This window comes from Clarias gariepinus, chromosome 17 (genome assembly GCF_024256425.1).
Source record: "Clarias gariepinus isolate MV-2021 ecotype Netherlands chromosome 17, CGAR_prim_01v2, whole genome shotgun sequence".
NCBI classification, from domain to species: domain Eukaryota; kingdom Metazoa; phylum Chordata; class Actinopteri; order Siluriformes; family Clariidae; genus Clarias; species Clarias gariepinus.
This window is the reverse complement of record NC_071116.1, coordinates 30,592,501-30,608,816: the sequence shown is the minus strand read 5'-3', so window position 1 is coordinate 30,608,816 and position 16,316 is coordinate 30,592,501. Positions and strand designations below refer to the sequence as shown.

Sequence of the window (16,316 nt, the reverse complement as noted above, 5' to 3'; positions counted from 1 at the left end):
CAAGGGTATCCTCTGTCCCCCAGCAAGTAAACATTGTACTGGCCTGTATGGATTCAAGTGTACAATATATATATATATATATATATATATATATATATATATATAAACTTTACACACACACACACACACACACAGTGTACAAACTTCACACACACACACACACACACAGTGTACAAACTTCACACACACACACACACACACACACACAGTGTACAAACTTCACACACACACACACACACAGTGTACAAACTTCACACACACACACACACACACACAGTGTACAAACTTCACACACACACACACACACACAGTGTACAAACTTCACACACACACACACACACACACACACAGTGTAGAGTAAGTGTAATAAATAAATATAAACCTGTAAATCTTTTATTCTTGGTTTGATTTATTTGGATTTAGATTTTATTACGTCACTTCCGGTCTATTTGGCCTGAGTCGCCTGAAACTGCGTCACGTGATCAGTGACGTCACGCGAAGAATTTCGGTGTTGACTCACCTGCTGCAGGAGGCCACGCCCCTTACCTGGAAGATTCAGGAAATCAGGGACTGTGTGCTGCACACACACACACACACACACACACACTCTCTCTCACACACACACACACACACTCTCTCTCACACACTCGATTCTGTGGATTTTCGCTCTTTATCCCGAGGGTCGAGTCTCCGGCTCAAGGCGGAAGTGTGTGTGAGGAAACCGGAAACTGAAGGTATGTCGGGACTTTACACACCTGTACCGCGCGCGCGAGGAGGGAAGTGGGGGGAGGGGGGGTTATTCTCTTCCGTGGGTCCAGAGCTGTGTGTGTGTGTGTGTGTGTGTGTGAGAGAGAAACGAGCTGCCGAGGCCTTATTAACACACATACACACACACACACACACACCTGCTTTGTGTAACTTTCCAAGTTTCAGCACAGAGTGGAACACACAGTGTGTGTGTTACTGTGTGTGTGTGTGTGTGTGTGTTACTGTGTGTGTGTGTGTGTTACTGTGTGTGTGTGTGTGTTACTGTGTGTGTGTGTGTTACTGTGTGTGTGTGTTAGTGTGTGTGTGTGTTACAGTGTGAGTGTGAGTGTGTGTGTGTTACAGTGTGTGTGTGTTTGTGAGGCGGGGGATGGGACAGTTGTTTTTCCGCTGCTTTCACAGAGTCTGTAGGTCACATGACTTCACCTTCATACACAGTGGGGGCCAAAATTATTGATCCAGCAGTGACGCGTCTCGATGTTTTACTGACGGTCAGGACAATAAGGAGAGACACTCAGGGTTTAGTCCAAAGTCCTTTAATCTTCAGAACCGCGTGGATCCGTCTGCATCTCTCTCTCACACACACACACACACACACACACACACACACACCAGCCCTGAGTGTTAAATCACCCAGACTCTGGTTACTCTGGGTTTAAGGGGAAAATCCCCAAACACAATCACTGTGTCTCATTTGTTGTGACACTGACTATTAATTACTTGTGTGTGTGTGTGTGTGTGTGTGTGTGTGTGTGTGAAAAGGCTTCTGTCTGAGATCTGCTCTTTATCTACAGATACACAATAAACACGATCAGAGGGAAAGTAGCATGGGTGTGGTCCACACACACACACACACACACACACACACACACACACACACACACACACACACACGCTTAAATGTTTACAAAACAATGTAGTATACTCTGGTCTGAGTAGTGTGTGTGTGTGTGTCTGTACATTCCTCACACTGCTGAAAGAAACCAGGAGAGAAACCGGAACCTTAGAGACACAGATTAGAGTTCTGCTGATTCTGATTTTATTTCTCAATAAGCAGCGCATGCACACACAATTCAATTCAATTCAATTCAATTTTATTTATATAGCGCTTTTAACAATGGTCATTATCCCAAAGCAGCTTCACAAGAAAAAAAATGAAAATTTTTTTTTTTTTTTTTTTTTAAGAAAGAAAAGAAAAGAAAATATTTGGAAGTGTGTATGTGTGAGAAAAATGTGTCTAGATAATAATTAAATGAATGAATGATGAATGAAATGTCTCTGATGAGCAAGCCAAGGGTGACGGCGACAGTGGCAAGGAAAAACTCCCTGAGATGGCAATAGGAAGAAACCTTGAGAGGAACCAGACTCAACAGGGAACCCATCCTCATCTGGGTGATAACGGATAGAAATAACATCAAGTGTGTTGTGCAGGTGAAAGTTCAATATATCAGAAGTTGTGTAGATTCAGTTCAGCAGTAGGTGCAGAGGGCAGATGGGGTCAGATCACTGGGAGCACAGGAGCAGGATGTGTAGCTCCAGCCATCATAAAGCAGAATCTAGCTGGAGCAGGTCCTTCTCAAGATGCTTTAGAAACCTCGCAGGGTTGGCCTTTGTCTACTGAAGCTGGCACAATCTCCAGATGTCTCAGGATGGGTAGAAAAATACAGAAAAGATGGAGAGAATTAGCGTAGTTGCCATTCAGGATAAGTGTAATGGAGTATGAGGTTATGGGTTGAGTTACGCGTATGCAAGATTAAAGAGATACGTCTTGAGTCTACTTTTGAATTGGGAAACCGTGTCTGCTCCCCGAACAGTGTCTGGAAGGCTATTCCAAAGCTTTGGAGCCAAATATGAAAATGCCCTGCCCCCTTTTGTAGATTTTAAAATTCTGGGAATTACCAGAAGTCCGGAGTTTTGTGATCTTAAGGGACGTGGTGGATTATAGCGTATCAGAAGACTGGTTAGGTATGAGGGAGCTAAACCATTTAAAGCCTTGTATGTAAGTAATACTGTTTTGTAATTAATTCTAAACTGAACAGGTAGCCAGTGCAGGGATGATAATATTGGTGTTATATGATCATATTTTCTGGATCTAGTGAGAACCCTGGCGGCTGCATTTTGGACTAACTGAAGCTTGTTTATTGAGGATGACCCTTGTGGGACACCATATTTCACTGGCATTACATCAGACGGTACTCCATTTAGATCTACAAAATGGTATCGATCAGACAGGTATGATCTAAACCATTTTAATGCCTGCCCCTGAATACCTATATGATTTTGTAGGCGGTCTATGAGAATATTATGATCTATGGTGTCGAATGCAGCACTTAGATCAAGTAAGACTAATATTGAGATGCAGCCTTGGTCTGAAGCTAAAAACAAGTCGTTTGCAATCTTAACTAGTGCAGTTTCTGTTCTATGATGGGGCCTGAAACCTGACTGAAATTCTTCTAGGATGTTGTTTTCCTGCAAGAATGTGCATATTTGAGCTGATACTACTTTTTCTAATATTTTTGATATGAACGGAAGGTTTGAAATCGGTCTATAATTTGTTATTTCATTCGCGTCCAAATTAGATTTTTTAAGAAGCGGCTTAATAACTGCCAGCTTCAAAGGTTTAGGGACGTGACCTAGATATAATGAAGAATTAATAATGTTTAGAATTGGCTCTCCAACTGTAAGAATCACTTCTTTTAAAAATCTGGTTGGTATTGGGTCTAACAGGCACGTTGTTGATTTAGCTGAGGTGATAAGTTTATAAAGCTCTTCCTGTCCTATACCTGTAAAGCACTGAAAATCTAAATGTGAAGCTCTAGGCTGAACTAGATCATGAGATGCTATTAGAGGTTGAACCTCCGTTATTTTCTTCTATTTTTTCATTAAAGAAGTTCATAAAGTCTTCACTACTAAAATGTTGTGGAGTACTCTCTGCAGGCATCTTAGGTTTTGTTGGGCGAGCCATTGTACTAATAAAAACTTCAAAAAAAATTGTTTTGGTTTCTTGCTATCAGTTGGCTAAGATGCTCAGTCCTAGCAGTTTTTAGAGCCTGTCTATAGCTGCACATACTGTCCTAAAACTTCTAATTTAGTTTTTCTCCATTTTCGCTCGAGGTTACGGGTTGCTCTCTTTAGGGCGCGAGTATGACTATTGTACCAAGGTGCAAGTGTTTTATCTCTGACTTTTTTTAATCTGATGGGAGCAACAGTGTCTAATGTACTGGTAAAAATAGTACCCATGCTGCTGGTCACTTCGTCTAGATCGTCTGCATTTAGGGGTCTAATAAGAATTTGGGACAGATCCGGTAGATTACTTGTGAATCTGTCTTTAGTAGTCGGATTCATATTTCTAACAAATCGATAACGTGGAGAGACAGCTAATCTGTTCTACGGGTAGAGTATATATCAGGAGGTGATGATCTGTGATATCATCACTTTGAGTTAAAATCTCTATATTAGTGACATCTATACCATGAGATATAATTAAATCTAGTGTATGATTACAGCGGTGAGTTGATCTATTTATATTTTGTTTAACCCCAAAGGAATTTAGTAAGTCCATAAATGCGAGGGCTAAAGTGTCATTAGCATCATCTACATGAATGTTAAAGTCACCTACTATCAACACTTTGTCAGAGTTTACAATTAGGTCTGATAGCAGATGTCCAAATTCTTTTAGAAAATCGGCATATGGCCCTGGGGGTCTGTACACGGTGGCCAGAGTAAAATATAGCGCGGGTTTATTATGTATTTCATTAAGTGCAACATTAATGACGAGCACTTCAAATGAGTTAAACCTGGGCCTTATTTTCTGAGTAACAGTGAGTACATCTTTGTAGATAGTGGCGACACCACCACCGCGACCAGTTAGACGGGGCTCGTGCTTATAAAAATATCCTGACGGAGTAGACTCATTCAGACCAATATATTCATTTGGTTTAAGCCAGGTTTCGGTGAGGCAGAGTGCGTCAAGGCAATAATCTGAGATCATTTCATTAACAATAAGTGCTTTAGGCGTAAGGGATCTAATGTTGAGAAGTCCAAACTTTAGAGGTAGACTTCGATTACTTATTTGGCCTTTTTCTGGTTTAATGGTTACCAGATTGTTTCGGCTGGATTTAACGAATTTATTCTTTTTTCTCACTATTCGGGGAATAGACACAGTTTCTATAGTACAAGCTATGTGTGTGCGTCTATCAGTATGGTGAGTTGTGATGTGGCTGATATCTAAAGAATCTGAGGTATGACTTACCGCAAGTCAGATGGTTCTGTGTGACACACACACACACACACACACACACACACACACTTCTAAAAGCTCCAGTTCTGTCCAGATAAACTCCCCCTGCCGCCCCTGTCACACACACCGCGTCTCTGTAAGACGTCACCGCGTTTGTTAAACACATTAAAGGGATTAACTCTGATTTGTCTCGTCTGGTCTCTGCAGTCTGAGACACGTCACATGTTCACACTCCAGCTGCAGGACACACACACACACACACACACACACACACACAGGAAGTGTTATTAGGTCACAAAATAAAAGAGCCAATCAGGTTCTATATGTAAATGTAGAACAGGATGTGTGTGTGTGTGTGTGTGTGTGTGTGTTTTTTTGACACCCGCCTCAGATTTTACTTGCAAATACTGACATTTTAACAAATATATATACAGAAGTAAGTGTGTGTGTGTGTTGTATATCTGTTTTCTCACAAACACACACACACAAGTGAGGGACAATGTGGAATGTAAATGTGTGTGAGTTTTCTGTTACAGTAAATCAGTGTGTGTGTGTGTTTCCTCTCAGACTGTGGAGATGGAGGAGACGGTATGGGAGCAGTACACAGTGACGCTGCAGCGGGTGAGTATGTGCTCTAACGCCCCCTACTGCCCCAGTCGGAGTCTGGCGGTTCAGGGTTCAGATAACTTTAGAGTTTAGCAGCAGAAAGAGATGTGATGATGTTATGATGTCATGTGTTAAGCTAAAAACCGCAAAATAGATTTAATTTTAACTTTGATAAGACTAGATATTACAGCACAAAACCCTGAAATGTGTCCAATATACAAACACTCGTCTACACACTCTAAAGACTCTCATTTATTTAATATAAAACTGATATACAAGCAATAATTTAATATAGAAGCAAAATAAAAATAATAAACAAAATTATACAGATACATAGAAAAGGCATCATAACGTAGTAAAAGTATGTGTAGTGGAAGTCTGTCTGTCTGTCTCTCTCTCTCTCTCTCTCTATGTCTCTGTCTACGTCTCTCTCTACGTCTATGTCTCTCTATGTCTCTGTCTCTTCATGCTTTTTTCGTGATCTCATCTATAAGCCATCTGGTCATTCCTCTGTAAATCTGAATCTCTCCGTTCTCTGTGTGTGTGTGTGTGTGTGTGTGTGTGTGTGTGTGTGTGTGTGTGTGTGTGTGTGTGTGTGTGTGTGTGTGTGTGTGTGTGTAGGATCCTAAAATGGGATTTGGGATTGCTGTCTCAGGGGGAAAAGACAACCCTAATGAAGAGACGCGCGAGGCATCGATCGTGGTGTCCGACGTGCTCCCCGGAGGTCCTGCTGACGGCCTGCTGTAGTAAGAAGCACATCATCAACAAAAATGATAGAAACAGGACACACAGTAATTTTTACATCTCACACCCTTAAGGGCTGTTAGGGTTCTTGCTCAGTTAATTAGTGGAACAGTAGAACCCTCACTTTCTGGCTCACTGGGGATAAACGTAAACTTTATATCCTGATCTGTGTGAAGCTGTTGTGTTGTTAAAAGCGATGTGTTAACTGAACTGAATCAGGTGAGACACTAAAATGTCCAGACCAGGGGTTCTCCAGGACCAGGGGTTCTCCAGGTTCTCCACAGTGGGTCTGCGAGAAGAACCCCTAAGAACATGAAGAACGCTTTGCGGAATCTATTTTTCTTGTAATCCAGGAAGTTGTTTTGTGTTTTCAGTCAGAATGATCGTGTGGTCCAGGTGAACTCTGCGTCCATGGAGAACGTCGTCCACTCGTTCGCTGTACAGACGCTACGCAAGTGTGGCAAAGTTGCCAAGATTGTGAGTGAGACGTGTAACTTTTGTTTATTCTTTTAATGATGTTAATGATGTTAATTATGCCATGATTAACCTTTAGTAACCTTCGCTGTCTGTAGGATTTAGTATTTTCACATTATTAGATACTAAATTTTTGTGTTTTTTTATTATTTATTTTTTATTATTTCTCTTGTAGGTGGTGAAAAGGCCTCGTAAAATCCCCGTGGGTGTGCCGAAGCAGGCCCCGCCCCCGGACGACCGTGTGTTCTCTCATCCGGACTACAACGATGATTACGACTACGAGCCGGACCGACGCAGCACCTACAGCGGGCGCACCGACTCCGAATACGACTACGAGCGCAGCCGCGGACGAACACTGGAACGAGACGTCAGTCCTGAGCGGCAGTATCGGCGCGACGGGAGCCGGGGACGCGCGCTGGAGCACGAACGCAGCCCCGAACGCCGCTTCCGTAACGACCGCCAGATTGACCGAGACTACAGTCCAGATCGCCGGTACCGTAGTGATCGCACCCTAGACCGAGACTACAGCCCGGACCGCCGCTACCGAAGTGAGCGCAGCCCAGACCGGCGGTACCGAAGCGAACACACTCTGGATCGAGACTACAGCCCGGACCGCCGCTACCGCAGCGAACAAGTTCTAGATCGCTCTTACAGTCCGGAACCACGTTTCAGGGAGAGAGAACCGCGTATTCCAGAGCCACGTCCACCCGAGGCACTCCGGAGGAACGCCAGCCGCGAACACTTGGAGCGCTCGCCTCCACGGAGCCCAGAAGAACCGCTGGAGAAACCAGTTAGTGTCCTACTGAAGAAGAAAAGACCTAATGAAGGTACAGAGCACACCATCTCCCTATCTCTCTCTCACACACACACACACACACACACACAACGCTGTGGAGAGCCAAGATGGCAGCCGACATCACTTTCCAAGATGGCGCCGGTGAGGTCGGCTGCCGTCACGACTGCTCCGACCACCTTTTCTTTGTTTTTGTTCTTTAAGTTAGTTTTTAGCGTTTTAAAACCAGTCAAATTACCACCATGGAGTACATTAGTTATGATAGAGACACTCTTGTTTCTATTGGTATACAATGTACTCACAATTCGACGTTTTTAACTCCGGATCCGAGCTGGCCGAGTGAGATCCTGAGGGACAACAAAGGACGCGACGCGAAGCGGCGGCCTCGAGGAAAACGAGCCGGCGTCAGGAACAGGCTGAGAGCCCGTGCACACCGCACACCTCTGCCTAGCATCCTGTTCGCCAACGTCCAGTCACTGGAAAACAAACTCGATGACCTCAGGGCCATCCAGCCGGCCGAGTTCTTCTCGGTTCACCGCATGGACAGGACACGGGACTCGGGGAAGTCAAGGGGAGGTGGCGTGTGTTTAATGGTGAACAGCAGCTGGTGCAACAGCGCGAGGGTTGTTCCTCTCACACGCTCCTGCACACCAAATCTGGAGCTACTGTCCATCATGTGTCGTCCTTTTTACCTACCTCGGGAGTTCACATCGGTCATAATCAGTGCCGTTTATATTCCACCACAAGCGGACACGGACACTGCCTTATGCGAGCTGCATGAGGCACTCACACAGCACCAAACACAACACCGGGACGCTGCGCTTATTGTAGCGGGAGACTTTAATAGTGCCAACCTCAAACGCGCAGCGCCGAACTTTTATCAGCATATCACCTGCCCCACCAGGGGCGAAAGGACACTGGATCATTGTTATACAACAGTCAAGGACGGTTACAAGGCACAATCTCGCCCTTTCGTTTGGTAAATCCGACCACGCCGCCATCTTCCTCATGCCAAAATACAAACAAAGGCTGAAACAGGAAGTTCCGGTTCAGAGGGAGGTCACGCGCTGGACGGACCAGTCGGTGGCCGCGTTACAGGATGCACTTGATGACGCAGACTGGGACATGTTCAGAAACAGCTCCGATGGTGACGTCTGCCTACAACACGGGACTCGCGTCGGGGGACATGGAACCGTACAAGGCTGCGTCATACAGCGTCCGGAAGGCGGTAAAAGAGGCGAAGCAGCGCTACGGGAGGAAACTAGAGTCACAGCTCCAACAGAATGACTCTATAAAGCACCAACATCCGGTATGATAATCGCAGACGTGACTCTGGCAGATGAGCTGAACACATTCTATGCTCGCTTCGAGGCTGCAGCTAAAGACGCTAGCGATGCTAATGCTAGCGGCGCTAACGGCTGCAGACAGGAAGTCACTGCCAGCACCGGAAGCGCGTTCATCATCACCGAGCATGACGTGAGGAGAGCCTTCAAGAGAGTGAACACCAGGAAAGCAGCAGGACCAGACGGCATCTCAGGCCGTATTCTTAGAGCCTGCGCAGACCAGCTAGCACCTGTGTTCACTGAGATATTCAACATCTCTTTATCTCAGTCGGTGATCCCCACATGCTTCAAAGAGTCCATCATTGTTCCTGTCCCAAAGAAACCTCATCTTGCTTCCCTCAATGATTATCGCCCTGTAGCCCTCACTTCAGTAGTGATGATGTGCTTTGAACGCCTGGTCAGAGACTTCATCATTTCTTCACTACCAGACACACTGGACCCACTACAGTTTGCATACTGTTCCACGGACGATGCAATCTCACATCTCCTCCATACATCTCTCACTCACCTGGACACTCGGAGGGGAAATTATGTGAAAATGCTCTATACATCTCTCACTCACCTGGACACTCGGGGGGGAAATTATGTGAAAATGCTCTTCATCGACTACAGCTCTGCATTTAATACCATAATTCCCTCCACACTCACAACCAAGCTGGAGCACCTGGGACTCAGCTCATCCATGTGTCAGTGGACCTCCAATTTTCTGACTGGCAGACCACAGGCAGTAAGGATGGGCGGACATGTCTCAGCCTCCATCACTCTCAGTACTGGAGCCCCCAGGGTTGTGTTCTGAGCCCCCTGCTGTACTCTCTGTACACCTCTGACTGCGTGGCCACTACCAACTCCACCACCGTCATCAAGTTTGCTGACGACACTGTCGTGGTGGGCCTGATCACCAACAACGATGAGACGGCCTACCTGGAGGAGGTTGTAAATCTGGAGAACTGGTGCCAGAGAAACAATCTCCTCCTGAACGTCAGCAAGACAAAGGAGCTGATAGTGGACTTCAGTACAAAGCAGGTGAGGAACTACCAGACCCCCATCATCAACAGGAGCCCAGTGGAGAGAGTGGACAGCTTCAGATACCTCGGTGTTCACATCACGCAGGACCTGACATGGTCCTGTCACATCAACACCGTGGTAAAAAAGGCCCGGCAGCGTCTGTACCACCTCAGACGCTTGAGAGACTTTAGACTGCCCTCCAAGGTGCTCCAAGGCCAGGAAGGTCGTGATGGACCTCAGCCATCCCAACAATAGACTGGTTTCTCTGTTGCGGCCTGGGAAGCAATTCGGCTCCCTGAAGGCCAACACAGAGAGACTGAGGAGGAGCTTCTTCCCGCAGACGATGAGGGCTCTCAACCACACCACTATTTTCACAATTCTCACAATCAATCAATCAATCTTTATACATCCATGGACACTATGGACAACTCCACGCACATCACATCTACACTACATGTTTACGTTTACATTCTGGACCATTGCACAAAGACACTTTAATAACCATTGCACAAAGTCACTTTTTCTATGCATATTTGCACACCATTATAGTTCTATGTGTACAGTATATTTCTATTTTCAGGTTCTATTTTATTTTAATTTTTTTATTTAAATTTTCTATTATATTTCTTCTATTGATATTTATTACTTATAAGTTTTAATTCTCTTTTTAAGGTCACTGGCGGTCGTGTAAGCATTTCACTACATTTCGTACTGTGTATGACTGTGTATGTGACAAATAAAATTTGAATTTGAATTTGAGAGCCCACCTCAGGACTGTGTTCACGTGGTGTGTGTTCAAGTCCCTGCCAGGTGTTAGTGTAGATATTCAATTCAATTAAATTTTATTTTTTTCAAATTTATATAGCACTTTTAACAATGGTCATTGTCTCAAAGTAGCTTCACAAAAATGAAAGAAATTCCTTAAAAAAAAAAAAAAATATATATATATATATATATATATATATATATATATAATAATAAGTTGTGTATGTGTGAGAAAAATGTGTCTAGATAATTGAGATGAATGAATGAAATGTCTCTGATGAGCAAGCCAAGGGTGACGGCGACAGTGGCAAGGGAAAACTCCCTGAGATGGCAATAGGAAGAAACCTTGAGAGGAACCAGACTCAACAGGGAACCCATCCTCATTTGGGTGAAACGGATAGAGATGATATAACATCATGTGTGTTATGCAGCTGAAAGTACAATATAACAGAAATTCTTTAAATTAACATGAAGTCCAGTTCAGCACAGGGAGTCAGTAGGTGCAGAGGGCAGATGGGGTCTGGATCACTGGGAGCACAGGAGCAGGATGTGTAGCTCCAACCATCATAAAGCAGAATCCAGCTGGAGCTGGTCCTTCTCTGGATGCCTCAGGATCCTCGCAGGGTCGGCCTTTGTCTACTGAAGCTGGTACAATCTCCAGATGCCTCGGGATGGGTAGAAAAGTACAGAACAGATGGAGAGAATTAGCGTAGTTGCCATTCAGGATAGATGTACTGAAGTATGAAGTTATGGGATGAGTTACGTGTATGCCAGATTAAAGAGATTTTTTTTAACACTTTTAAACTGCCCCGAATACTGTCTGGAAGGCTATTCCAACGCTTTGGAGCTAAATATGAAAAAGCCCTACCCCCTTTTGTAAATTTGAAATTCTGGGAACTACCAGAAGTCCAGAGTTTTGTGATCTTAAGGAACGTGGTGGATTGTAGCGTATCAGAAGACTGGTTAGGTATGTGGGAGCTAAACCATTTACAGCCTTGTATGTAAGTAATACTATTTTGTAATTAATTCTAAACTGAACAGGTAGCCAGTAGAGGGATGATAATATTGGGGTTATATGATCATATTTTCTGGATCTAGTGAGAACCCTGGCGGCTGCATTTTGGACTAACTGTAGCTTGTTTATTGAGGATGCAGGACAACCACCTAAGATGCTCCTAAGTTTGGCAATATTTCTAAGATGGAAAAAGGCTGTTTTTGTGATATTGGAAATATGATTTTCAAAGGACAAGTTACTGTCTAATATTACGCCCAGGTCTTTTACTGTTGAGCTGGTAGTAACAGTACATCCTTCTAAACGCAGGCTGAATTGTGAAAGCTGTTGTGTGCTGGTTTTTGGGCCAATAAGTAACATCTCTGTCTTATCTGAATTTAGTAAAAGAAAGTTATTGGTCATCCAATATTTATGTCCTGAACACACTCTGTTAGTCTAGACAACTTGGGTATTTCGTCTGGTTTAGTTGAGATATATAATTGGGTGTCATCAGCATAACAATGGAAACTAATCCCATGTCTTTTAATGATGTTCCCCAAGAGAAGCATGTATATTGAGAACAGCAGAGGTCCTAAAACTGACCCTTGTGGGACTTGTGTAATGCCCATAATTCACTGGCATTACACCAGACAGTTCTTCATTTAGATCTACAAAATGGTATCGATTAGACAGGTATGATCTAAACCATTTTAATGCCTGTCCCTAAATACCTATGTGATTTTATAAGCGTTCTAGAAGAATATTATGATCTACAGTGTCGAATGCAGCACTAAGATCAAGTAAGACTAGTATTGAGATGCAGCCTTGGTCTGAAACTAAAAACAAGTCGTTTGCAGTCTTAACTAGTGCAGTTTCTGTACTATGATGGGGCCTGAAACCTGACTGAAGTTCTTTACTGCAAGAATGTGCATATTTGAGCTGATACCACCTTTTCTAATATTTTTGATATAAAGGGGAGGTTTGAAATCGGTCTATAATTTGTTATTAATTAGATTGTAAGATAAGTAAATTTGATTTTTTAAGAAGCGAAGATAGATGTTAGATATTACACTCATGACCCTGTCTCACCCTACCCCGTCTGTGTGTGTGTGTGTGAGACAGAATATGGGCTGCGTTTGGGCAGTCAGCTGTTCATTAAGGAGATGACGAGTACAGGACTGGCCTCCAGAGATGGCAGCCTGCAGGAGGGAGACATCATACTGAAGGTCAGCTCCACAATATAACCTGACATTTAAACCCCTGTCCGTCTGTGCACGATTCATTCTCGCGCACGTGTTATGGAGTATATGATCAGTAAAGCTGCATTTAAAGAACATTTTATTGATCACATGTTACAAGTTATAGCAGAGACACTCGTCTCCTGGTCTGCCTCAGGACGTCAGGAGTAATGATGTGATGAACAGGCGTCTGTATAAGAGTTCTGTGATGTGTCTCAGATTAACGGGACGGCCACAGAGAACCTGTCTCTGAGTGATGCAGGGAAGCTGATTGAAAAGTCTCGAGGAAAACTGCAGCTGGTGGTCCAGAGAGATCGCAGGAAAGTTCTGGTTCGAGTCCCGCCCATGGCTGACAGCGATTCAGAGCCGGACGGTGAGTCCAACTTCTTATTACTCGTATCCTGATGCAGGCTCAGACATTTACCATATTTACATTAATAATATTTAGTTACAAAAACAAACCAAGTGCTCTAGTGTCCATACATTGTGATAAGATTATAAGGATTCATAATAAAGTGTAAAATTACCCAGTTATTTCTCACTTACTCACTCACTCACTCATCTTCTACACCGCTTTAGTCCTGTATTCAGGATCGCAGGGGGCGGAGCCTATCCCAGGAGACTTAGGGCACGGGTACACCCTAGAAAGGGTGCCAATCCATCGCAGGGCACACACACACTCATTCACTATGGGCAATTTGGGAACGCCAATTAACTTAACCCGCATATCTTTGGACCGTGGACGCAGAGACGGGAATCGAGGAATCAAACCCGGACCATGGAGGTGCAAGGCGTCAGCACTAACCACTACACCACTGTGCCGCCCACCTTATTAATGTTATTTCAATCTTTTTCAGTGTCATAAATGTTTGTGTCATAATTAATAAAGAAAGACATTTGAGGTGGAAAAATTCAGTTTCTCTCTAATCCTGAAGGTGGCGCACTCTAGACTATTCATACGGTGCAGCATCCTGTGTGGTAGGAGCAATTATTTCCCATTTGTTTTAAATTATAATAAAATCTGGAGAAAAAGTCATATAGAGTCAGGATGTTTGTAAAATCATGACTCTCAGAATCGCCGCGGTATAAATGAGGTCGTCATTCATCACATCACATGACTGTCACATGTTCGTCACTGCACTGTGAAAGTCTTAATTATGTCCCAACTTCTTGTTAGTAACCCCCAACTCCTCCTCCTGTTTACTGAGCGCGCTCAGATAGTTATGTTCCCGCTGGCGAACGTCCTGCTGCTGCTGCAGAATGAGTGTGTGTGTGTGTGTGTGTGTGTGTGTGAGAGACAGAACGGCACTGAGCTCCTCACTGCTGTGTGTTTAATGTAATTATAACAGAGATTAGTTTTATTGAATCTGATCTGCTGAGTCTGATTTCTTTCCTTTTCGAGAACTTGAATTACAGCACATGTGCACAAACACAGACACACACAATCCCACACTCATACACACACACACACTTTCCTTTTTCTTGATTAGATCTATCTGGAGCTGATTGTCTGATCACTCTGAACGTCTAATCAAGCTGAAATGCGACTGCTTTTTATCACTGGTCTGTGCTTTTTCAGCCATGACCAGTGTTGGGTGGAAGGTGTTACAATGTAGCGCGTTAGAGGACTCTGATTACTTTTTGATGTAACGAGTAATCTAACGCCTCAGGTCGTAAGTATCAGTTATTTAGTTACATTTTAACTAGTTACAGGCAGCAGTCATTCCCAATCTATTAGTGTGTGTGTGTGTGTGTGTGTGTGTGTGAAAGTCGCCCCACAAGCCCCACCTCTGATAACTCCCCCCCCCCCCCCCCCCCCCGCCCCCGCCCGCATCTGTTATTCCTGCTGTTATACCCCCATACCCCCTATACCCCCATCTCACCTGTGCGGTTTGACTATACGAAACCGACGCGCGGAAAGATGGAAACCTAATCACAGGCCAAAACTCTCTGTGAATCATGAAGAACCGAACTTACGGCCACCGTGCGAAACCGCGCAGGTGAGATAGGGGTATTAGTAGGTGAGATATGGGTATTAATAGGTGAGACAGGGGTATTGGTAGGTGAGACAGGGGTATTGGTAGGTGAGACAGGGGTATTGGTAGGTGAGATGGGGGTATCGGTAGGTGAGATGGGGGTATTAGTGGGTAGGGTGAGATAGGGGTAAGATAGGGTGAGATAGGGGTATTAGTAGGTGGGATAGGGGTATTAGTAGGTGGGATAGGGGTATTAGTAGGTGGAATAGGGGTATTTATAGGTGAGACAGGGGAATTAATAGGTGAGACAGGGGAATTAATAGGTGAGACAGGGGTATGGGTAGGTGAGACAGGGGTATCGGTAGGTGAGACGGGGGTATCGGTAGGTGAGACGGGGGTATCGGTAGGTGAGACGGGGGTATCGGTAGGTGAGACGGGGGTATCGGTAGGTGAGATGGGGGTATCGGTAGGTGAGATAGGGGGATTGGTAGGTGGGATAGGGGTATTAGTAGGTGGGATAGGGGTATTAGTAGGTGGGATAGGGGTATTTATAGGTGAGACAGGGGAATTAATAGGTGAGACAGGGGAATTAATAGGTGAGACAGGGGTATGGGTAGGTGAGAGAGGGGTATGGGTAGGTGAGAGAGGGGTATCGGTAGGTGAGACGGGGGTATCGGTAGGTGAGATAGGGGTATCGGTAGGTGAGATGGGGGTATCGGTAGTTGAGATGAGGGTATCGGTAGGTGAGATGAGGGTATCGGTAGGTAAGATGGGGGTATCAGTAGGTGAGATGGGGGTATCAGTGGGTGAGATGGGGGTATTAGTAGGTGAGAGAGGGAACTTCACTGAGTGATGATGGTTGAATGATTATAAAGGTCGTGACTAAAACAACATGCATGAGGAATCACAAAGGCGTTTTCATTCTCTGCAGTGGAAAAGTACTGAACTAGTTACTTTTATCAGAAAGTAACGCTGTAATGTAACTGATTACTTTTTAAAGACAGTAATTTTGTAATGTAATTAGTTACTTTAAAATGTAACGTCCCCCAACACTGGTAATGCACTACAGTGAAACCTCGGATTGCGAGTAACGAGGTTTGCGAGTGTTCCACAAGACAAGCAAAGGTTTTTAATAAATTTCAACTTGGAAAACGAACAAGTCTTGATTTACAAGTACCAAGTATCGAGTATCACGCAGGCGCTTCGTTTATTGACTGCGGAATTGTGAGTGATCGTCTCCCCTGCTGGGTCTCAGTGCACATCTTTCACTGGTGTGTATGTGTGTGTGTACAGTGCGCGTGTAAAACAAAAGCAAGTCTCATTAGAGAGGTTAAGGGTCCATTTTCTCTCATTTTCCGATGCTTTTCAAAGGTAAA

At 44.3% G+C, this 16,316-nt stretch overlaps 1 protein-coding gene across 1 annotated transcript in view; it reads left to right on the top strand.

Moving 5' to 3' along the window:
- The first annotated feature begins 592 nt into the window (after positions 1 to 592).
- The window catches only part of tjp2a (tight junction protein 2a (zona occludens 2)), a 26,129-nt gene continuing 10,405 nt past the window's right edge, over positions 593 to 16,316 (top strand). The window contains exons 1-7 of the mRNA XM_053516102.1: positions 593 to 734; positions 5,573 to 5,626; positions 6,233 to 6,357; positions 6,730 to 6,832; positions 7,005 to 7,656; positions 12,849 to 12,952; positions 13,184 to 13,337. Coding sequence (XP_053372077.1) covers positions 5,582 to 5,626; positions 6,233 to 6,357; positions 6,730 to 6,832; positions 7,005 to 7,656; positions 12,849 to 12,952; positions 13,184 to 13,337 — 1,183 coding nt within the window. The 5' untranslated portion in view covers positions 593 to 734; positions 5,573 to 5,581. The remainder of the gene's footprint in view (positions 735 to 5,572; positions 5,627 to 6,232; positions 6,358 to 6,729; positions 6,833 to 7,004; positions 7,657 to 12,848; positions 12,953 to 13,183; positions 13,338 to 16,316) is intronic.